Source organism: Manis javanica, chromosome 5 (assembly GCF_040802235.1).
Source record: "Manis javanica isolate MJ-LG chromosome 5, MJ_LKY, whole genome shotgun sequence".
NCBI classification, from domain to species: domain Eukaryota; kingdom Metazoa; phylum Chordata; class Mammalia; order Pholidota; family Manidae; genus Manis; species Manis javanica.
In genome coordinates this window covers 23,299,331-23,323,347 of record NC_133160.1, presented here as the reverse complement: position 1 = coordinate 23,323,347, position 24,017 = coordinate 23,299,331, and the positions used below count along the sequence as shown (strand labels likewise).

The 24,017-nt window shown below is 44.8% G+C and overlaps 1 protein-coding gene across 3 annotated transcripts in view; it reads left to right on the top strand.

Moving 5' to 3' along the window:
• ZNF341 (zinc finger protein 341) overlaps positions 1-24,017 on the top strand; it is a 51,341-nt gene that overhangs the window by 16,361 nt on the left and 10,963 nt on the right. For all 3 annotated transcript variants that reach the window (XR_012131382.1, XM_037012882.2, XM_073236708.1), the window contains exons 7-14: positions 847-937; positions 9,388-9,581; positions 10,951-11,141; positions 12,282-12,490; positions 17,937-18,033; positions 19,553-19,685; positions 22,415-22,526; positions 22,786-22,856. Coding sequence is in view for 2 of the 3 variants with exons in the window: in XM_037012882.2 (XP_036868777.2) it covers positions 847-937; positions 9,388-9,581; positions 10,951-11,141; positions 12,282-12,490; positions 17,937-18,033; positions 19,553-19,685; positions 22,415-22,526; positions 22,786-22,856 (1,098 nt within the window). In the remaining variant the exon portion in view is untranslated. The remainder of the gene's footprint in view (positions 1-846; positions 938-9,387; positions 9,582-10,950; positions 11,142-12,281; positions 12,491-17,936; positions 18,034-19,552; positions 19,686-22,414; positions 22,527-22,785; positions 22,857-24,017) is intronic.

The window sequence follows — 24,017 nt, the reverse complement described above, 5'->3', positions numbered from 1 at the left end:
GGATATTAGGCAGGCAAGCAGCAATGTCTGTCACTCCTTTGGAGATGCCAAGTTGTGAGGCAGGGAGCAGTGTCAGAGAAAGTGGTGGTGGCGGGGAGGAGGGTAGAGAGGTCAAGAATTTTTCAGGGGTTTTCAAGTCAACTACTTCCACCTTCTTTCCTTCCACAAATTTGTGTTGGGTATCTGTGTATTAGGCTCATTGTTGGTACTGAGCATCCAACATCTTGGTCCATGATTCCTTTGCCCTCAATTATAGTTTAATGGGAGAGAGAAGGATAATGGGATGACTATCTATGGGATGCTCTAGGAAGGAGATTAACAGGGTGTATGATTGAGAACACTGGGGAGAGGCTGCAAAATGATACTTCCTATCAATCTGGGGATAGGAAGGAAACAGCCTTGTGGATATCTGAGGGATAAATATATCAGGCATGGGGGAACAGCAGGTGCAAAAGCCCTGAGGTAAGATCATGTTTGACGTCTTTCAAGGTTAGCAAGGTGTCCACTGCAACTGGTAGGAAATGATGATGAGGTTGGCAGGAAGCAGAGGATGCAGAATTCTGCAGGCCACAGAAGAGAGCTCGGATTTTATCCTAGGACAGACGGGAGCTTTGAGGGGTTTGTCCTGTTCTCCCAGCCAGAGCATGGCCTGGGCTTTCCTCCCCCAAGCACTGTGAGGGCTCACCTGTACTCCTCCTTCTGCCTGTCTACGGGTGTAGATCTTCCAGGATCTGGGCTTCTGGCCCCGGGCCCAGCAGGTACAGTAGCTGGAGGCTGCCCTTGTCACACTCAGCTGTAACCCCTGCCTCACCACCCACTCCTCACTCTGTCTTCCCTGTCTTCCAGCTGCAGGGAAGCCAAAGGCTCAGAAACTCAAGTGCTCATACTGCGACAAGTCATTCACTAAGAACTTTGACCTGCAGCAGCATATCCGAAGGTACCCAGGCATGGTAGGGCAGGGGGCTCCTGGGCGGCACTGGCTGGGGCTTTCTACAATGGAAGCAAGGCTCCATTCTCTGCTCCCCAGCTGGGATGGTGACCAAAGTCCCGTCTGACCTGTCACGTTTCTCAGACATTCAGGCCAGGTCAGGATGGTTTTTCCTCTTCTGTCTCAGGAGCAGGGGGGGAGATCTGTGAAAGCCGTGGGGCCTGCCCAGTTCAATGGGGAAAGTCCAGGGTGGGGGGAGAAATGTTCTTGAACTAGTAGGGGCTTTCCATGAGGGGTGCCTCAGTTCTAACGTCTGCAGGAAGAGCTGACCTTAAGTCTGTTATGCTCTGCGAATATGACTCTATGAGCTCTCTGCTTACGCAGAACAAATCATGGTATCTCTTGTCCCAAGAACTTGCAGAGAGTCCCCCTTTGGGCCACAGGTTTTCTATCTGTGAAGTCAGGGTTGGACATGTTCATTGTTTCTCATAAGTGCGATACTTTAGTACACGAGATTATTTTAGGTGGTTTGTGGATGTGGTGTTGTAAAGTTCTGTATGACACAGTAAGAAAATTATTCTCTTTTCCATTTCTTTAAATTTTTGGAGAGTCAAAAGAGAAAGCCTCAATTTGGTGCTGGTCTGGCTTCAATGACTCTCAAATACTTCCTCATTTTTTATAGCAGGGAGAGAGAGAGAGCAAACCTCAGATTCCAGCCATGGCAGGCAGTAGCTTCTCTCTAGACCTCCTTTCTCATCCTGGGTACTATTGACATTTCAGATCACATAGTTCTTTTCTGTGTGGGAGGCCTGCACCTCATAGAATGTTTAGCAGCATCCCAGACCTCTAATGTGTAGATGCCAATAGCACCCCTCACCCTTCAGCTGTGACAACCAAGAATGTCTCCATACATGCCAAATGTCCCTGAAGGGTAAAGTCAAATTTCATTTGAGAACCAGTGGTTTACAATACTGCTGTTCAAAAGAAAGTTCTGCAATGCTGGAAATGCCCAAATTGGCACTGACCTATAGAAAAGCCAGTAACCATATATACCTACTAAGCACTTGAAATGTGGCTAGTATGAATTATTAAAAATCTGCATCTTAATGAATTTAAATTTAAATGGTCCCATACAGCCTGTGTTTACCTTATTGGACAGTGTAGCTCCAGATCTTCATAATGCTGTTTTTTTTCTTTAGTATAATTAATCTACAATTACATGAGGAATATTATGTTTACTAGACTCCCCCCATGACCAAGTCCCCCCCACAAACCCCATTACAGTCACTGTCCATCAGTGTAGTAAGATGCTGTAGAATCACTACTTGTCTTCTCTGTGTTGCACAGCCCTCCCCGTGCCCCCCCACATTATGCATTCTAATTGTAATGCCCCCTTTTTTTCCCCTCGCCCCTTATCCTTCCCTTCCCACCCATCCTCCCCAGACCCTTTCCCTTTGGTAACTGTTAGTCCATTCTTGGGTTCTGTGTTCTGCTGTTTTTGTTTTTTTTTTTGCATTTTTATAGTTGTTCTATTTTATTAATAGAATCTCTTGTCAATCACTTACTGTGTCCAATTTTTAAATTTGAGTTTGTAATGGATATGTATGTACAGGAAAAAATGTAGTATATTTAGGGCTAGGTACTATCCATGGTTTCAGGCATCCACTGAGGATTTTGAAATGGATCCCCACAGGTAAGGGGGCACAGCTGGACTTTTTAATTTTTTTATTTTTGTATCATTAATCTACAATTACATGAGGAACATTATGTTTACTAGGCTCCCCCTTCACCAAGTCCCCCCCACAAACCCCATTACAGTCACAGTCTATCAGCGTAGTAAGATGCTGTAGAATCACTACTTGTCTTCTCTGTGTTGCACAGCCCTCCCCGTGCCCCCCCCGCACATTATACATGCTAATCGTAATACCCCTTTCTTCTTCCCTGCCCTTATCCCTCCCATTCTCCCCAGTCCCTTTGGTAACTGTGAGTCCATTCTTTCTGTGATTCTGCTGCTGTTTTGTTCCTTCAGTTTTCCTTTGTTCTTATGCTCCACATATGAGTGAAATCATTTGGTATTTGTCTTTCTCGCTTGGCTTATTTCACTGAGCATAATACCCTCTAGCTCCATCCATGTTGTTGCAAATGGTAGGATTTGTTTTCTTCTTATGGCTGAATAATATTCCATTGTGTATATGTACCACATCTTCTTTATCCATTCATCTACTGATGGACACTTAGGTTGCTTCCATTTCTTGGCTATTGTAAATAGTGCTGCGATAAACATAGGGGTGCATCTGTCTTTTTCAAACTGGGCTGCTGCATTCTTAGGGTAAATTCCTAGAAGTGGAATTCCTGGGTCAAATGGTATTTCTATTTTGAGCATTTTGAGGAACCTCCATACTGCTTTCCACAATGGTTGAACTAGCTTACATTCTCACCAGCAGTGTAGGAGGGTTCCCCTTTCTCCACATCTTCAACATTTGTTGTTGTTTGTCTTTTGGATGGTGGCCATCCTAACCGGTGTGAGGTGGTATCTCATTGTGGTTTTAATTTGCATTTCTCTGATGACTAGCAATGTGGAGCATCTTTTCATGTGTCTGTTGGCCATCTGAATTTCTTCTTTGGAGAATTGTCTGTTCAGCTCCTCTACTCATTTTTTAATTGGATTATTTGCTTTTTGTTTGTTGAGGTGCATGAGCTTTTTATATATTTTGGATGTCAACCATTTATCGGATCTGTCATTTATGAGTATATTCTCCCATACTGTAGGTTGCCTTTTTGTTTGTGTCCTTTGCTATACAGAAGCTTTTCAGCTTGATATAGTCCCACTTGTTCATTTTTGCTTTTGTTTCCCTTGCCCAGGGAGATATGATCATGAAGAAGTCACTCATGTTTATGTCCAAGAGATTTTTGCCGATGTTTTCCTCCAAGAGTTTTATGGTTTCATGACTTACATACAGGTCTTTGATCCATTTCGAATTTACTTTTGTGTATGGGGTTAGACAATAATCCAGTTTCATTCTCTTACATGTAGCTGTCCAGTTTTGCCAACACCAGCTGTTGAAGAGGCTGTCATTTCCCCATTGTATGTCCATGGTTCCTATATCATATATTAATTGACCATATATGTTTGGGTTAATATCTGGACTCTCTATTCTGTTCCACTGGTCTGTGGGTCTGTTCTTGTGCCAGTACCAAATTGTCTTAATTACTGTGGCTTTGTAGTAGAGCTTGAAGTTGGGAAGCGAGATACGCCCTGCTTTATTCTTCCTTCTCAGGATTGCTTTGGCTATTCGGAGTCTTTTGTGGTTCCATATGAATTTTAAAACTATTTGTTCTAGTTCGTTGAAGAATGTTGTTGGTATTTTGATAGCCATTGCATTGAATCTGTAGATTGCTTTAAGCAGTATGGCCATTTTGACAATATTAATTCTCCCTAGCCAAGAGCATGGGATGAGTTTCCATTTGTTAGTGTCCTCTTTAATTTGTCTTAAGAGTGTCTTATAGTTTTCAGTGTATAGGTCTTTCACTTCCTTGGTTAGGTTTATTCCTAGGTATTTTATTCTTTTTGATGCAGTTGTGAATGGAATTATTTTCCTGATTTCTCTTTCTGTTAATTCATCATTAGTGTATAGGACAGCAACAGATTTCTGTGTATTAATTTTGTATCCTGTAACTTTGCTGAATTCAGATATTAGTTCTAGTGGTTTTGGAATGGAATCTTTAGGCTTTTTTATGTACAATATCATGTCATCTGCAGATAGTGACAGTTTGACTTCCTCTTTACCTATCTGGATGCCTTGTATTTCTTTGTTTTGTCTGATTGCTGTGGCTAGGACCTCCAGTACTATATTGAATAACAGTGTGGAGAGTGAGCATCCATGTCTTGTTCCCTATCTTAGAGGAAAAGCTTTCAGCTTCTTGCTGTTCAGTATAATGTTGGCTGTGGGTTTGTCATATATGGCCTTTATTATGTTGAGATACTTGCCCTGTATACCCATTTTGTTGAGAGTTTTTATCATGAATGGATGTGGAATTTTGTGAAATGCTTTTTCAGCATCTTTTGAGATGATCATGTGGCTTCTGTACTTCTTTTTGTTGATGTGGTGGATGATATTGATGGATTTTTGAGTGTTGTACCATCCTTGCATCCCTGAGATGAATCCCACTTGATCATGGTGTGTGACCCTCTTGATGTATGTTTTAATTCGGTTTGATAATATTTTGTTGAGTATTTTTGCATCTATGTTCATCAGGGATATTGGTGTGTAATTTTCTTTTTTGGTGGGGTCTTTGCCTGGTTTTGGTATTAGAGTGATGCTGGCTTCATAGAATGAGTTTGGAAGTATTCCCTCCTCTTCTATTTTTTGGAAAACTTTAAAGAGAATGGGTTTTATGTCTTCTCTATATGTCTGTTAAAATTCAGCGGTGAATCCATCTGGTCCAGGGGTTTTGTTCTTGGGTAGTTTTTTGATTACCGATTTAATTTCTTTGCTGGTAATTGATCTGTTTAGATTTTCTGTTTCTTCCTTGGTCTATCTTGGAAGGTTGTATTTTTCTAGGAAGTTGTCCATTTCTTCTAGGTTTTTCAGTTTGTTAGCATATAGCATTAGAGAATCATAGTATTCTCTAATAATTCTTTGTATTTCTGTGGGGTCCATCATGATTTTTCCTTTCTTGTTTTTGATTCTCTTGATATGTGTAGATTCTCTTTTTCTCTTAATAAGTCTGGCTAGGGGCTTATCTATTTTGTTTATTTTTTCAAAGAACCAGCTCTTGGTTTCATTGATTTTTTTCTGTTATTTTATTGTTCTCAATTTTATTTATTTCTTCTCTGATCTTTATTATGTGCATCCTTCTGCTGATTTTGGGCCTCATTTGTTCTTCTTTTTCCAGTTTTAATAATTGTGACTTTAGACTATTCATTTGGGAATGTTCTTCCTTCTTTAGATAGGCCTGGATTGCTATGTACTTTCCTCTTAGAACTGCTTTTGCTGCGTCCCACAGTAGTTGGGGCTTTATGCTGTCGGTGTTATTTGTCTCCATATATTGTTTGATCTCTGTTTTAATTTGGTCATTGATCCATTAATTATTTAGAAACATGTTGTTAAGCCTCCATGTGTTTGTGAAACTTTTTGTTTTCTTTGTACAATTTATTTCTAGTTTTATGCCTTTGTGGTCTGAGTAGCTGGTTCATAGAATTTCAATCTTTTTCAATATACTGAGGCTCTTTTTGTGGCCTAGTATGTGATCTATTCTGGAGAATGTTCCATGTGCACTTGAGAAGAATGTTTATCCTGCTTCTTTTGGGTGTAGAGTTCTGTAGATGTCTGTTAAGTCCATCTGTTCTAGTGTGTTGTTGTTCAGTGCCTTTGTGTCCTTACATATTTTCTGTCTGATGGATCTGTCCTTTGGAGTGAGTGGTGTGTTGATGTTTCCTAGAACGAGTGCATTGCATTCTGTTTCCTCCTTTAATTCTGTGAGTATTTGTTTCACATGTTTGTGCTCCTGTGTTGGGTGCATATATATTTATAATGGTTATATCCTCTTGTTGGGCTGATCCCTTTATTATTATGTAGTGTCCTTCTTTATCTCTTGTTACTTTCCTTGTTTTGAAGTCTATTTTGTCTGATACCAGTACTGTTATAACTGTTTATTTCTCCCTATTGTTTGCATGAAATATCTTTTTCCATCCCTTGACTTTTAGTCTGTTATGTCTTTGGGTTTGAGGTGAGTCTCTTGTAAGCAGCATATAGGTGGGTCTTACTTTTTTATCCATTCTGTTACTCTTTGTCTTTTGATTGGTGCATTCAGTCCATTCATATTTAGGGTGATTACTGAAAGATATGTACTTATTGCCATTGCAGGCTTTAGATTTGTGGTTACCAAACATTCAAGGTTAGCTTCTTTACTATCTGACTGTCTAACTTAACTTGCTTATTAAGGTCTTATAAGCACAATCTGATGATTATTTCTCTCCCTTCTTATTTTCCTCCTCCTCCATTCTTTATATGTTTTATTCTGTGTTCTTTTATGTTTCCTTTGACTGCTTTTGTGAGTAGTTGATTTTATTTTTTGCCTTTAGTTAGTGTTTGGTTGGTCTTCTCTCTTTGCTGTGATTTTATTTTCCCTGGTGACATCTATTTAGCCTTAGGAGTGCTCCCATCTAGAGCAGTCCCTCTAGAACACCCTGTAGAGGTGGTTTGTGGGAGGCAAATTCCCTCAACTTTTGCTTGTCTGGGAATTCTTTAATCCCTCCTTCATATTTAAATGATAATCGTGCTGGATACAGTATTCTTGGTTCAATGCCCTTCTGTTTCATTGCATTAAATATATCATGCCATTCTCTTCTGGCCTGTAAGGTTTCTGTTGAGAAGTCTGATGACAGCCTGATGGGTTTTCCTTTGTAGGTGACTTTTTTTCTCTCTTTAGCTGCCTTTAGTACTCTGTCCTTGTCTTTGATCTTTGCCATTTTAATTATTATATGTCTTGGTGTTGTCCTCCTTGGGTCCCTTGTGTTGGGTTCTGTGGGCCTCCATGGTCTGAGAGACTATTTCCTCCCCCAGTTTGGGGAAGTTTTCAGCAATTATTTCTTCAAAGACACCTATCCCTTTTTCTCTCTCTTCTTCTTCTGGTACCCCTATAATGCGAATATTGTTCCATTTGGATTGGTCACATAGTTCTCTTAATATTATTTCATTCCTGGGGATCCTTTTATCTCTCTCTGTGTCAGCTTCTCTGCGTTCCTGTTCTCTGATTTCTATTCCATTAATGGCCTCTTGCACCTCATCCAGTCTGCTCTCAGTTCATCCAGAGATTGTTTTATTTCTGTATTCTCCCTCCCTACTTTATCCTTTAACTCTTGCATATTTCTCTGCAGATCCATCAGCATGGTTATGAGCTTTATTTTGAATTCTTTTTCGGGGAGATTGGTTAAGTCTATCTCCCCAGACCCTTACTCGGGGGTTGTCTGGGTTGTTCTGGACTGGCCCAAATCCTTCTGCCCTTTCATGGTGATAGAGATAGCTGTAGGCATGTAGCATGTGTGTCATCTGGGAGAACAAAGTCCTTTCCTGCTTGCTGGTCACCTTGCCCTTCTCCACTGCCTGTGTCAGTTACCTGCACTCCTGGTGCAGCCTCTGGGTTAATCCCCTAAGCTGCTGTGGGTGGGGTCTCCGTCAGAGTAGTGCAGAGCCCTGCAGGGAGTGGCAGGTGCACCAGGTGTGCTCTCCTGCGAGAGCAGTGCCCCTGACAGGCAGCTGCTTGCTGGTGGCAACCTTTGGGTCTGGCCTGGGCAGCTGTGCACTGGGAGGAGATTCTGGGTGGCTGCCGGGGGTATGGCTGCTCCCAGGCCGCTCAGCCACTGCCATTACCACCGTGAGGGGCTTCAGAGCTGTGCTGCCACCCGGGTTTAGGTTGCCTAGAGTTCCCCGGGATTCCCAGCTGCTGGGCTGAGTGTGCCCAGATGGTTTTGTCCAGCTGTGAGGTCCCTGTCCCTTTAAGACTTTCAAAAAGCACTTGCTTTTCTTTTCTCCCAGGGGAGCCTGTTGCAGGGACCCTCTCACAGGTTTTGCTTTTCCGTTTCTCTAATATCCAGCACACCATGCACCATGTGTCTGCACTCCTGGTGTGGATTACTAGAGCTGGTTGTTTAGCAGTTCTGGGCCTTCACTCCCTCCCTGCTCTGATTCCTTTCTTCCTGCCGGGGGGCTGGGGTAGGGGGTGCTTGGGTCCCACCAGGCCGCAGCTTGTGTCTTACCCCCTTCGTGTGATGCTGAGTTCTCGCAGATGTAGATGTAACCTGGCTGTTGTACTGTATCCACTGGTCTCTCTTTTAGGAATAGTTGTATTTGTTGTATTTTCAAAAGTATATATATGTTTTTGGGAGGAGATTTCCACTGAACTACTCATGCCGCCATCTTGGCTTCTCTCCTCTCATAATACTGTTTTATAAATTGTTGCAGTTTTTCGTTACTCTGTATTTATGACAACTCATTTTCCATATACAATACAACTCATTTTCCAATAACAACAGGAAGCTTCATTTTTAAATTGTTTAATGCATTAAAGAGGTGAGATGATTGAAGGAAAATATTGATTGTAGAAATGCTGTGCTGTGACTCCTTTAATGTTTTCTTCTTCAAATAACAGGAATTCCTATTTAAATGGGCTTAAATAATCAGGAAATATTTTATTGCACAGTATGAGATAGCCACAGAGGAGGTAAGCTCCAGGGCTGGGCAATTCAGCAGCTCAGTAATGACTCCAAGAGCCCAGAGTCTATCTGTCTCTGGTCTGCCTGCCTGCCTGCCTGCAAGAGGGCCTCTTTTTCTCATGGTTCAGGATGGTGGCCAGCAGCCTCTGGATGCTTTGTCTGGGCCTTCCCAGTGGCTGCAGTGCCTGTGCTGAGGCCACCCCAGTTCCTATGTGAGGGAGCTAACAAGCCTTGTTTCCCACAGCCACACTGGGGAGAAGCCCTTCCAGTGCATCGCGTGTGGCCGTGCCTTTGCCCAGAAGTCTAATGTCAAGAAACACATGCAGACTCACAAGGTGTGGCCTCCAGGGCGCAGTGGGGGCACCATCTCTCGAAACTCCGTAACTGTACAGGTCATGGCCCTCAACCCCAGCAGGCAGGAGGACGAGGAAAGCGCAGGTGGGTGGAAGTGGGGAATGCCACTGTTCCCACACCTCCCTCCTGCAGCTTCACAGGTTTTGTTGTTAGCTGTGTGTCCTTGAGCAACCTCCTTGACCTCTCTGGCCTTCAGTCTACATTATCTATAAAACAGAGCATAGGGTGAATGGAGGGATGACAAATATACAATGTGTGTGGCATTACTCTAATGGTACCCATGGGAGACCTCATGATCTCTTTTTTGCTGAGCCTGGATCCCACCTCAGAATCTATTTTCAATATATTGCTCTAGGCACTCATCAGTTGACTAGAAATTGAAACCTCACCAAAACGCTTCACACTTTGTAAGATTCCTGAATCTTCCTATCCTCTCCTGAATAGGGTTTGAAGATTTGACTTTGAGCAACATATCCAATTAAAAGTTTTCTCATAGCTACATAAAAACAGTAAAGAAAAAGGGAAATTAATTTTAGTCATAATTGGACCTGCTGAGTTGGGTACCCTGGCTATTTAACCTAATATATTATTATTTTAACATGTAACATGAATTATTAATGAGATCTTTCACATTCTTTTTTTAATATTAATACTAACTTTTCAAAATCTAGGTCTGGACGTGGACTGGCCACATTCTGAGTTCTCAGTTACCACGTTTATATTGGATAGTGTAGGGCTGGGGCCTAAGCCTCTTCTGTGCAGCCCCATGGGTGAGCAATGCCAGCCACATGCCAGGTAATGAAGGGGGTGTTTTGCTGTGTCAGCAACATATGGCCATTTTTATGTGACCTTTCTATTGGAACTAGCCCTCCTGTGAGTTTAAACATTCTATCTGTGCCCTCTGGGTTCTTGTGAACTTCTTGGAGAAGAAACTGTTTCTTCTATTTTTTTTTTGAAACAACTACAGTGCCTAGTACCAAGGGTTCAACTATTTAGCAGCCATTTATGGAGGCCTACTATACACTTGGCCACTGGGCCTCTGCAGAAGAGGTCAGAGGACCCTGTCCTCAGGGAAGGTGAGGGAAGGACAACTAAAGAAATTATTGTAGTTAGAACAAGGAGCTGGGGAGGCCTGATCAGTATAGCTAAGAGTGGTGTTCAGGATTTTAACAACAGGGAGAGGCCTAGAGTGCTTGAGGGGAAGGCCAGGGAGGGGAGATTGAGGCATAGCTGTATATCAGTTGGGATGTTGATATTCAGTGTTTTAGCATCTGGGGGTTGTGTGTGCTGTCTTGAGTACAGTACCCAATGCCAAGCCCACGGTATGTGGTGGGACGAATGTTGTCAGTGCATGCAGGGGGTGCTCTGTGAGTCCTTCCTGCATGGAGTGGCTCTCTGTCCTGACCCTTCCTCTGTCCTTCTCAGTGACTTCCTTCCCTTACTTTCTCTACAGGGTTAGGCCAGACCCTGCCAAGTGCCCCACAGCCCCAGACCTTGCCCACAGCAGGTGAGGATCATGGGGACAAGCTGGAGGCCAAGCAGGTAGTCCTCATCGATAGCTCCTACCTGTGCCAGTTCTGCCCCAGCAAGTTCAGCACCTACTTCCAGCTCAAGTCCCACATGACCCAACATAAGAACGAGCAGGTAGGTGGGTAGCACACAGCTAAGGACCACAGCTGCTCTAGTTGTGAGCCTCGGCTGGTGCCAGGGTCTTGAACACTGCCTAGAAAGTGACAGGAGTGGACCTCAGTTGCTCTGAGCTGCCACTTAACTACCCATGGTAGGCCAAGCTTCCCCGCCACCACCCTTGAGTGTGGCCAGTTTACTGGGCCATTAACAGTGTTAACCCAAGGGAGGAAGCCTACCTCTTAAGGGTCATAGAATGAAAGAATCAGACCCAGGAAAAATTCTTAATACCCTGAGAAGGTGTGATGTCTAAATGCCTGCCTATGGGGATTTGGGACTACGGTATTTTTTTTATATATAATTCATATACCACAAAGTTCACAAAATACATTTTAGTGGTTTTTAGTATATTCACAAGGTTGTACAGCTGTCACCATTGTCTAATTCCAGAATTTTCATCACCCCAAAAAGAAACCCCATACCCATTAGCTGTCACTCCCTCCTTCCCCGAGCCCCTGACAACCACTGTTCTTCCCTGTCTTGCTGATATTTATATCTGTATATAACTATGTCAGTGAAAAAAATGGAATACTGCAATAAGGTTGCTAAGTTAGATACAAATCTGGTTAATGTTTTACAGAGCCACAAAAACCATGGCCTTTGGAGTTGCCTTTTCTGCTTGACAAAAATCATCATTTACACTGAATCAATTTTCTGCAAGTTAACATTTAACTTTTAGAGTCTGGATCTAATAGTAAATACTTAAAACAAATCACATCCCCCAGAGAGTGAGATGACTCTGAGCAGGCTTTGTTAAACAGAAGTTCTCAAAGTGAGGTCCTCGACCAGCACCTTCAGCATCACCTGGGTGCTTGTTAGGATGCATCTCTTCAGGCCACCCAGACCTGCTGAGTTGGGTACCCTGGCTGTGGCGCCCAGCCATCTATCACTGAGTTACCCAGGCCACACAGAGTCTACGTGTGACTGGCTGAGGAGAGAGAACTTTAATCAAAATGAAACCAGGGCTGCACCAGCAGGGGAGCAGGGGAACAGGGATAGAACTGCCCAACAGCAGTGCTGAGGTGCGTGCCGCAGAACGGGGTGGCAGCTGAGGCAGCGCTCCTGCCTTCCCTCACCTGCCCTGCATCTTTCCTCAAGGTATACAAGTGCGTGGTCAAAAGCTGCGCCCAGACGTTCCCGAAGCTTGACGCCTTTCTGGAGCACATCAAGAGCCACCAGGAGGAGCTGAGCTACCGCTGCCACCTGTGCGGCAAGGACTTGCCATCGCTGTACGACCTGGGTGTGCACCAGTACTCCCACAGCCTCCTGCCCCAGCACAGCCCCAAGAAGGACGGCGCCGTCTACAAGTACGTGCCACCCTCTCCCAGCAGGGAGCCCGAGGGCCCTTTGTGGCTCTGACCATTGGGGACCAGTGAGACACTCAAAGGGGAAACTGAGGGTCTCGGCTAGGGTCCAGCCTGGCAGACTGGGTTCTCTGAGCCTTGGCACTGGTGGGGGAAAAGATGCAGCTGGCTCTCGTATCATTCCTCAGTGTGGGAGATAGTTATCCTAAAAAAAAGGAAAACCCTAAAAGAGGGAAACCAGTATTTTCTCCTTCATAGTGGAAAAAAATACTTGATTTTTTTTCTGAACAAAGAAATTATGGAACTATTATTTTGTCTGATAATCTACAAAATTTAGGTTACAGTCAGAATGGCCCACTGATTCTTAGAATGAGAAAAGAATGAACAAGTACCTATTTGAAAGCAAAAATCATAAAAATACGATTCATTTGTTTTATAATCTATAAAATTTAGGTTAAAGTTGAAGCTATATGTTAATTCTTAGAATGACCGAGGAATGAATCAAATGTGGATTTTATTTGGGGTAATTTTTTCTGACAGTCCTTTACATTGCTTTGATCTTCTGTGCAGTCATAAAGAAGGTCTCTTTGGCAGAAATGGTGGAGAGCTCCCTCAGTTTTGCCACAAACTTTTACTTCCTAGATCTTCACATTCTCTTCGGAGCCAGCAACCCTACGATCATCCTTGTCAAGTTTATCTTCCTCGACTGTCTTCTGGCCCCTTCCCCACTCTCCTTTGTCATTGGTGTTACCTGCAGATACCAATATCACTTCTATGACTTTGTGAAATCCCACATTTTTGCCCTGCAGTCATTTTGCTGTGCCTCTGTTCTGTGCTGTCTGGGGGCAGCTGCCTCACACAGCCGAGCACACAGTGCCTGGGGAATCCATGCTGCTGAGAGGTGACAAGGGGTGTTTGAGAACTCCTCCCAGTTCATTACTGAATATTGTCATGTTGGAATGGCTTTGTACCTGTGGGGATTTGGCTGATAACTTCTGTTAATGAGGTCCCCCCATAACTCCTGGGTGAGGCTTTGGGGTTCAGAAATAAGGAAATAGAGACCTTGAGTTTAGAATGCCTGGGCTTCTTAGAAAGACAAGTAGGTAAATATGCTTACCATATACTGTGATAAAATGCTAATATATACATATATATAAGGTACAGAAGTACTACAGTGGGAGGTAGGGCAGGAAAGGTGTCCCAGGAGCAATGCTACCTGAACTGGGTTTTAAAAGATGATGAGAATTTGCCAGGTAGACAGTGGGCAGGGTAGAATGCATTCCCAGAGAAGGAATCGCAAGTGTAGAGATAGGAAAGAAAACAGCAAGTGGTTTAGAATGATTGTTGTGTAGACTGGAAGTGGGAGAGGATATTTAGGGAGGACTTGGGGGGAGAAAGTGGAGCCAGGGTGTGAAGGGCCTTGTAGAAATCACAGAAAATCACAGAAGCTCTGAGAAACTGGTAGGGGCTCTGGGACTTAAGAAATGGGATGTACAGTGACTTTCCCTGGGGAGACTGGAAAACGGGTCCAGAGAGGAAGGAAAGCCAGGCGAAGCTTTGACCAGCCAAGAGGTGGAGATTCCTGGGTAGTGATGAAAAATTCTCATTTGTACTCAGGGGGCATTTTCTTGTACTTTTGCCCTACTAAGCTGTGGATTATCTGTGAGTTCCTGTGGTCGTATGGCTCTCTCGAGTGAGGTACCAAGTAAAAGGATGCCAGCTCTGACTTAGGCACATTGATCCCTACCATCCTGGGAGGTAGGTGGTTGTATTAGCTCAGGCTGTTCATAAAATGCCACAAATATATGGTCTCTTCCTATAAAGGCCCTAATGTCATCATGAGGTCAACCTGTGGTGGATTCCTCATGATCTCATCTAAGTCTCCTTGCCTCCCGAAGGCCCCATCTCCAAGTGCCATCACATTGAGGGTCAGGCTTCAACATGAAATTTGGAGGGACACAGTTTGAGCCCTAGCAGTAGTGTTCTCCTGTCTAGAAGATGAGGACACTGAGGCTCAGAGAGGATAAGTGACCTGCCCTCCAGAGTGGCAGGGTCAGCACAGAGCTGAGATTCAAACTCTTGTCTGGGACCTTGGAAGCCTCATAGCTCTGGTCTGGAGCTTGCAGGCTGAGGGTTGAGCCCAGTGCCAGAGGCCCTGTGCCTGCAGTCAACCACTTCTGTCAGGTTCTCTTCTCAGGGTTAGAGTTGCCATGGACCCTTCATAACCACTGGAGCTGGTGACCCAAAAGTAAGTTTGGAGAAGGCAGGCCACCGTCTGGTTGGCCTGCAGGTGGAATGGTAATGGGTAAATGACAAGGGCTTTGGAGCTACCTGCTGTGCTCAGATCCCAGCTCGACCAGAAACCCGATGGATGGCCTTGGCAAGGTGTTCGGCCACTCTGAACCTGAGTGTTCTTCTCTGTGGAATGGGGATAATAATAGTGCCTCCTCTATTGTCTTATTTATAAGGATCAAGTAAGACAACTATAAGGCACAGATGTGATACCTGGCACATAGTAGGTACTCAATAAATGTTATACTCAATTATTATTATTTGTATTATTTAGGTATAGGTTTGGCTGTGTGCCACAGAGACCCAAAATAACAGTGACTTAAATGAAGTGAGAGCTTATTTCTCTCGTGATGATGTTTGAGCAGGTGTGGTGGCTTCATCCCAATTTTAGGGTCCAGGCCCCATTGGTCTGGCTGCTTTGCTCCCTTTGGGCCCGATTGCCTTGGCCTGCCTGGGGTGCCTCACCAAACCCCTCAAGTGAATTTCATGCATGCCACTATGTATATTGTAAATATTTATTTTTTCCTTTAAAAAATAATATTTATTGGGTTTTTTTTCCTAATTACTAAAGTCATCTGTGTGAAGAGAAAAGGATTTTTGAAAAAAAACCCACACAAAACCAAAACAGAAAACACTGCTGCCCAAAGATAGCCCCAGTTAACCTCTTGGTACAGGCCCTTTGGTGGGTATCTGGAATAAGCATGCGTATAGATATAAACCTCACAGGCTATATTTGAGACAGATCCTCCTAAACATGGTTACCAAATTTGGTGAAAATTCCTGTTGCACAACTTCCAAGAAAAGGACTGAACCTTAATAGGATCATTCTATATACTTGGTGTTATTGCTTAAAACTGTAGCATGGACATCTTTGCATTTCAGCATAAACAGACCTGCTTCATCCTTGTAAATGGCTACTTGGTATTCCATTGTATGTGCTGAATTTATGTAACCCATACTTTATGGAGGGATAATTGGGTTATTTTCAGTTTATCATTATTATGAACAATGCCACAGGAAACAACTTTGGATATAAATCTTTGCTTGTTTGTAAATAAGTCCCTGGAAGTGCTTTTGCGGCTCGAAGATCAAAGGGGTTTTTTAAGATTAATTACCTACTTCAAAAAATAATTTTTCCCTGCATATAATGCAATATTTTAAAACTGTAAAAGGGCATAGAATGGAAAGGAATTCCCTGTCCACCATGACCCACCTCCCCATCCCATGGGTAGTCAGGTTCAGGAAGTATTCTTTTGAAACTTATTTTGACCTAGTTTAATTTAAATCAGTACGATTCTGTTACCTAGTCTATGGACCTTACTTAAAAATTTGCAATTGTTCCAATAATATCCTTTGTAGACAAAGAAAAAAATATTCTTTCTGGATCCGACTCAGGATCACATGTTGCATTCAGTTGTTATGTATCTTTCGTCTCCTTTAAGGTGGAACAGTTCTTCATTCTGAGGTTGTCTTTCATGACCTCGATATTTTAGAAGAACATAGGCCAGTTATTGTATAGAATGTCTTTGGTTTGGGTTTGTCTGATTTGACCTCAGGTTAGATCCAGGATTGGCATGCCTGGTAGAAACATTATAGAGTGACGTGATGTCCTTCTCTGTGCATGATATCAGGAGGCATTGTTGTTGGTTTTCCCTGATGCTAGGAATGTTACCTTGGGTGACTTAGGGTAGAGTTTTTGGCAGGGAGTTTCAGTTTTAATTGTTATCACTAAACTACCTCCCACAGAAATCTAAGTGTCCTTGCACTGAAGGCTGGGCAGATTCTGTCCTCCCCGACCCCACCAGCCTGCGAGGTCTCTGCTGTCCTGGTAGCTCTGCTCTCACCCAACGTCCTCTTACCTTTTTGCTGTCTAGAGGCATTTAGCCTGTGGTGTTCAGAGTGTGGTCTGAGGGGGCATCCCTTGGGCCCACCACAGGTGCAGCCTGTGGGTTTCCCATGGTGGGCCTGGTGTACAGATGGCAGGACCCATGTTTCTGTTTTGGGCATGAATTGCTGATCCACCTGTAGTATTCCTCACTGTATCTCATCATAAACAGGTCCATTTTCTGACAGATGTTTTTGTGGTGGGGAGACAATGGGGTCTTTTCTTCAGAGTTGCTTGTGACTTGAAACTGCTGTTTTGAGGGCTTGTTAGTGATGTTAAGAAAAGACTGGTAATAAGGCTTGCAGTTTATGAGCTGTTTGGCACAGTTCTGTCCTTTAACTCTTGTGGCAGTCTTAAGAATGAATTAGGGGCAGGTCTGTTTAGGATTCCCACCTCATTTTATGGATGAGGAACTGAAGGTCAGCAGTGGGACGATGCCAGGCCTGCAACCTTAATCTGTGACTCTTCCCTGTAACAGATTGTCACTGGTGCTCAGAGCAGGTTGTAAACAGGACAGATATGGTTCCTGCCTCTAGACTGCAATTGCTGGTAGAGAAGACAGGTAATAATCAAGTAAGCAAATAAAATGATTCTAGATAATAAGTGCTAAGAAGACAAGAAAAGTGGGTGACATTATAGGGAGTGGCTGGGATGGATGTTGGGGACAGTTTGACAGGGTAGTCCAGGAGGGCCTCTCTGAGGAGTTGACATTTGAGCTGAGATGTGAAGGATAAGAAGATGCTGCCCAATGGAAGACTTGGGAAAGTGCTCTAGGTAGCAGGAACAGCAAGTGCAAAGGTACTGAGGTGGGAACAAGCCTGGTGTGTTCTAGGTTCATTAAAGAGGCAGGGTGGCTGGAGCAGAGTGAGTGAGGTCAGCAGTGGTGGAAGATGAAGTCTGGGATGTGGCAGTGGGTCAGGCCATTAGGGTCTTAGAGGCCAAAGTGGGGACTTTGAAGCAAAGATGTGATACAATCTGATTTTTACAGGCTCCCTCTGCCACCCCTGGGGAGAACGGACTTCAGGTGGCAGGACTGGGTGGAGAGACCAGTGAGGAGGCCACTGGATGTGTTAGAGCAAGAGCTCATGGCAGCTGACTAGGACAGAGCCAGTGGCAAGAGAAAAGGGTGGATGGACTGGAGAATGAATTAAATGTTGGATTTTGCCTCCTAGTGTTGGGGGAGGGGAGTCGCTGGCTCCCTTCTGTAGTACCTTCTGGACCAGCCCAGCTCCCCCGACACTGCTCTCACCTCTCCTACACCTTCTCACTTAGGTGTGTCAAGTGTGTCAACAAATACTCCACCCCCGAGGCCCTGGAGCACCACCTGCAGACTGCCACTCACAACTTCCCCTGCCCTCACTGCCAAAAGGTGGGTACCTACCACTGCCCTTTTCCCCCTGGGTGACAGTATGGGGATAAGGGTGGTGGAGCAAATCCCTCACCCCCCTGCTCCCTACCTCAGTGCATGGCTTGTCAACACAGACAACAAGTGGTAGGAGCCCTGTCTGGCCCATCTAACCCATCAGACACCACATGTGGCCACCCTGGGGCTGCTGCTGGGCCAGGCCAAGCCAGACTGTCGAAGGGTGAGGCCTGTCCTGGTCCCAGGCCCAGTCTCTGAACAGTGGCCTCCAGCTTCCTGATGTGTTATTATCTTTGTTATTATTCGTTCTTCTTTTCAGTGAATCTGGACATTCTCACTAAAGGCTGTTCCTTAATATCAAATATGTAGGCGGTGTCTCAAAAAAATCATGATTTTTGTAAAGTTTGTTTGAATCAGTTCCATTGATTGCAGTTGGTGGATAGAGCTAAAGTTTCTATTAATCTGAAGGTTCCCCCCACCAGTGCTCCTTTTTTTTTTTTCTCCTTTAATTAATGTGAAGAAACGGGGCCATCAGTCCTATGAAATTTCCTGAAGTCTGGATTTTGATGATTGCATCCCCTTGTGGTGTGTTTAACTGCTTTCTTTGTTCTACTCATTTTCTTACGATCTTATGTGGCAGATTTTCCAGGACAGCCCTGGTTGCACTTTGGCCTCATTGTAGATGTTTCTAATTATATAGTCTAATTTTGGGCTTCGACATTTGTGGTCCAAATAAAAGGTATCATGAATTGAGCGGTGACCACATGCCAGGGGCTGTTCTGAGCATTCTATCTGAATTGACCCATTTAGCCCTGGGAGGTAAGTGTACTATTACTATCCCCATTTTTCAGATGGGGAAACCAAGGCCCAGGAAAGTCAAGTAGCTAGGAAGTGGTGGGACCAATCAGTAGTTGGTCTGTGCCCTTGACCACTTCTCTGTCAAGTGAATGAATGAATGCCCTTCCTATGCTTGGGAAAGGAGATTGTGGCTTCTGTGTTTTCTGACATTTTATTACCTTTCCATTCATTTCTTCAGTTATTTGTCATTTGTTCGTTTGTTCCTTTGCATGTCAGTCATTGGACTCAGGCCCTGTGCCAGTGAATGAAAGCCCCTCTCTGCCCCCTTGGAGAGCCCACATCAGGAAAGGGCTGTAATTCTGTGGGTTAAATGCTGACTTTTAAAATGTGGGTGGATATTCAAAGCTGGAATTTGCACTGCCTGGGGCACTGGGGAGTCAGGGAGGGCTTCACAGAAGTAGTGACACCTGAGTTGGGTTTTGAAGGATAAATAGAAGTTTGTTAAGCCAAGAGAGAAAGGCCCTCAGTGTAGGGAAAACAGCCTGGGCGGCAGCTCAACATTTTAACTGGGCTTATGGGCAAGTAGTGAGAGCCATGAGGGCCCAAGAGCAGAACTTGATACTGTGCCTGGACCGTTGGTGGGCAGATGTTTTCATAAAGGCTAGAAATGTGGGGCCCCTTGAGCTCAGAAGAGTCAGACCTGAAGCCAACTCCTTTCTTCTACCAGGTGTTTCCTTGTGAACGCTACCTGCGGCGTCACCTGCCCACCCATGGCAGTGGGGGGAGGTTCAAGTGCCAGGTGTGCAAGAAGTTCTTCCGGCGGGAACATTACCTCAAACTGCATGCCCACATCCATTCAGGTGGGTACCCTGCTCCCCACCAGCTCCTGCCCAGACCCCTCCCCAGCCCCTCTCTCTTCCTCCTCCCATTCCCCTCTAGCCTTCCTCCCCGTCCCCTCCATCCCTGTCTCCCTCTTCACCTCCACTGCCACATCTCCGTCCTGGTCCCTACACATCTGCCCTCTTAAGTGAACAGTGGGTTCCCACTAACAGTAGAGTAGAGGTGAGCCTCTGGAGGGGCTGAGGCTGGTGGGGTACTCTGGGCTCTGCCCCCTAAGAATCAGCCCCCTGAGACCATTTGGAGCCCCTGGGGGTTGGGGAGCCATCTTCTCTGCAAAATTCCTACCCAAACCTGGACAAAACCTCCTCTCCTTGGTCTTCCAGTTGAGACACACTGACATTTTCTTTTCTTTTAATCTTTAAAATGTTTTTTTATTAGTAAAAAATTCTGGCTTTGTTGTATTTTGTTTTCATTGAAAAGGATCTAAAGATTGAGAAGACCTGAGGAGAAAATGTTTGACCATACAAAAGCATATATAGTGAAAACAAACCCCCCTCTCATCTCAGATGGACAACCCAAATGTTACTCAATTTTTTTTTAATATGACCTATGGTAAAAAAAAAAATTTTATGTCACAACCAAGGAATCACATATAAACATACAGAATATATTGAAACAAAAGTTTCACAGAACAGTATTTTCTATTCTATTCTGCTCAGTTTAAGTTGGTAAAATAACCACCAACAGGTTGTGACTTGCAATTTGCATTTTGGAAACTACTCTTAATTCCCCTCCCCAAAGGTAACCATTGTTGGTGGTCTAGTCGGGGTCATTCTAGTTGTACGTTACATCCTTAGAAGACACTTGCTTACTTTTACACAAATGAACACATACTATAACTCTAATATACACCTTTTATTTTTAAATCAGTTACCTTGGAGATGTTTCCTGTGCATTTATCATCTTTTATTTAACTAGTTCCCTCTGGATAGACACTTAAATTATTTTTCAGTTGTTAGTTTGGGCACACAGTGCTGTGTGGGTCTATTAGCAAGCTTTTGGGAGCATATCTGTAGTGTATATTTCTAGCAGTGGAAATGCTTGGTTAAAATATATATGCAGTACTGAGTTTCAGCTGGCAGAGATGAAGACATTCTGGAGATGGATAATGGTGATGTACCTGATACCACAGAACTGTACACTTATAGATGTTAAAATGGTAAATTTTAGGTTATGTATATTTTGCCATAATAAAAGAAGACAAAAGTATATGCAGTGGTAATTTTGACAGACATAACTCATTACTTCTTTATAGTTTTAAAAATCATTCTCATTATTCATAAGTAATACATGCTTATTGTAAAAATGGAAGCAGTGTAGAAGTACAGAAAGTACAATGTTAAATTCCCCCTTCAGATCCTAATTGCTGCTGACAGTTTGGTGTATACCTTCCCCCTCTTTCTCGCTGCATAATCTGTGTATATACAAACACATATGGCTAGGGTTTTTTTGGAGTATGGCGATTATGTTTTTTCCTAACAAAAATGTGACTGTATTAAGCTGTTCTACAGTTTTCTTTCCCTGCTTGCAATATGGCCAGGAGATCTTTCCAAATCAGGAAACACAAATAAATCTTAATCTTTTTGGTGACTGTGAGCATTACATTGTTAGAACTGGGATTTCTTTAATCACTGGGTTGGCAATTTTCAAAAGTACTTTGTCCGTTCCAGCGGCAGAGAAAATAATGGCAGGAAGTCAAAACAGCCCAGTAACAGCCCTTTTCCAAAGGGCAGGTTGTGTCCCCTGACCCCTGTCAGGTGAGAGTGGCTCTTACCCCTACCCCTCACCTGTGGGTTCTGCCGCAGATGATGTGAGGCAACTCAGGTGGGCTCTGGACCACATCGCTTGACTGGAGTCTTAGTTTCCCCCAATACTAAGTGTAGACCATGAACTTTGTGGTCTCATCTAATACTAACCTCATGGTTTGTTGCAAGGCTTCCATCAGACAAGGTATAAAATTCCCCTCTCTCCTGTGGTGGACCCCATTTCAGTGGATGCCATGACCATCCGCCTGTCACTCAGCCCACACCTTAGACTCATCCTTGACTTACCTCCTCTCACACCCCACAGCCAGTCCATTGGCAGTTCTGCTTTCTGAGCATTGCCTGTACATGGCCACTTCCTGTTTCTTGTTCTGGTCTCCTTCCTGCCTCTATTCTCACCCTCTTCAGTCTGTTCCTACACACAGCCAGAGGGAGCCTGTACATTTCTTAAGTCAGATCCTGTCCATCCTCTGCTCAGCCCCTTGGTGGCTTTTCATCTGGCTCTGAGTAAAAACCTTGCCCTCCCAAGCCCTCCCTGTTGGGCCAGCTGACCTCACTGACCTCATCTTCTGCCTCATTCTCCCTCCCCGACTCCACTTCTGCCCCCACTGCTTCTCAGGCACACCAAGCACTCCTACCTTTCCCTCTGCCTGGGACCCTCACTCCCAGATTCCTTCCTGGCATGCTCCCCTACTGCCCCAGGTCTCTCCTCATGTGTTGCCTTATAAGAGAGGCCTCTCCTGACTGTCCTGTCTGAAACAGGCCCCTCTTCTTGGTAAAACGAAGTTGTGAGGAATGGAAGCGGCTGTTTTCTCCCAGGCCGCCTCCCTAGAGGAGCTGCTGCCCACTAGTGGGAACCCTGGAGCCCCATATTCAGACTCCCTCTTATAGGACCCTTGGTCCCCCACCTGTGTCTCCTTCTGCAGGTGAGAAGCCCTACAAATGCTCAGTGTGTGAGTCAGCATTCAACCGCAAGGACAAACTGAAGAGACACATGTTGATCCATGAGCCATTCAAGAAATACAAATGCCCCTTCTCGTGAGTAGAGTCTGGCAGGAGTGGGAAGGGGCAGATTTACCCAGTAATTGGATAGAAAAATGTCAGATCTGAGGGCTGGAGGCCCTCTGTCCTTTTATCCTGTCCTGGGCCTTTCTGGCTTACTCTACTGCCCACCCTGCTTCCTTGCCTGGCCCTTAGGATGGATGGGAGAGTCCCTCATGCTCAGGGCTGGCAGTGGGGCTGGCAAGCAGGTCCTGAGCTTGGTGAGCTTCCCCTGACCAGGGGGTTTGGGTCCTAGGGCACACACAGGCTGCAGCAAGGAGTTCAACCGGCCGGACAAGCTGAAGGCTCATATCCTCTCCCATTCTGGTAAGTGGCTTCTGTAAGGCTCTAATTCAGCTAAAACTCCCTGGGGTAGGCCCTCCAGAAAGAGCAGACACATTCCGTGAAGCTTATTATCCCCAAGGACATTCCAGCCTATAGACTTTTGCTCATGTGAACCCTGAGCCTGGCCTATGTTAGGGTCCTCAGGCTCTACAGAGGTGAGTCATGCACAGTCCCCCAGGCTGAGGGGGAAGCCAACCTGAGGAGATGACCGTAAAGCAGAGAGGCGCCCAGGGTGGTAGAGGTGTGGATCCGGTGTGGAGGGGGATCAGATTCTGACTGGGTCCAAGATATGACCAGGCAGTTTCCTTGGTCCCCTCAACAGAGCAAGGCAGCTGGGCTGTGGAGCAGGGCTCTCTACACCACCTCTCAGTTCTCAGGGGCTCCCTGGAGCTGCCCCAGGGAGAACGGCTTTCCCAGAGCAGCTGGGCTGGTTTTCCACCTCCCATTTGGTCTGGAACATGGTTTCTCAACCTCAGCACTGTTGATATTTTGGGTTGAGAGGGGCTGCCCTGTGCACTGTCGGTGTTCAGCAGCATCCCTGGCATCTTCCCCATTGTTACAACAACTAAAATGTCTCCAGGGGAAAAGCCTAGTCCCCTGTGAGGTAAAATTGCCCCTAGTTAAGAATCACCGGTTTACAGAAAGATTTAGTAGCTAAAGAAAGTTTGAAAACTGGGAGAGTAGATTGAGGGCTTGGAGACAGAGGACCTGGGTCTGATTCGTGGCACTAGTGCTGTCCTGCTAGGGGGTCCCAGGCAAGTCACTGCCCCCTCTGGGCCTTTATCCCAGGATGTCTGGTGAGGCTGTAGGCCAGACTGAGTGTGGACTGGAGTTGACTTCATGGTGGACATGGAGGCACTAGCGATTCATTTAGTGAGTATCTATTGAGAACCTACTATGTGTCAGGCACTGTGGGAATCAGGCAGAGCTCTATCTTGCCCTCCTGGGGAAGCTTAGCATTTAGTGGCAGAGATAAAAAATGAATAGTAAAAAAATAAGTATGCTAAAGTGAAGTATGCTGAGTGCAAAGATGGAAATAAACACAGTGATGGAACAGAGAAAGAAGTGGGGTGGCTATCACAGATGGCCTTCTGGATGAGGTGACGTGAGAGCTGAGTCCTGAGGGATGAGAAGAGCCAGGAA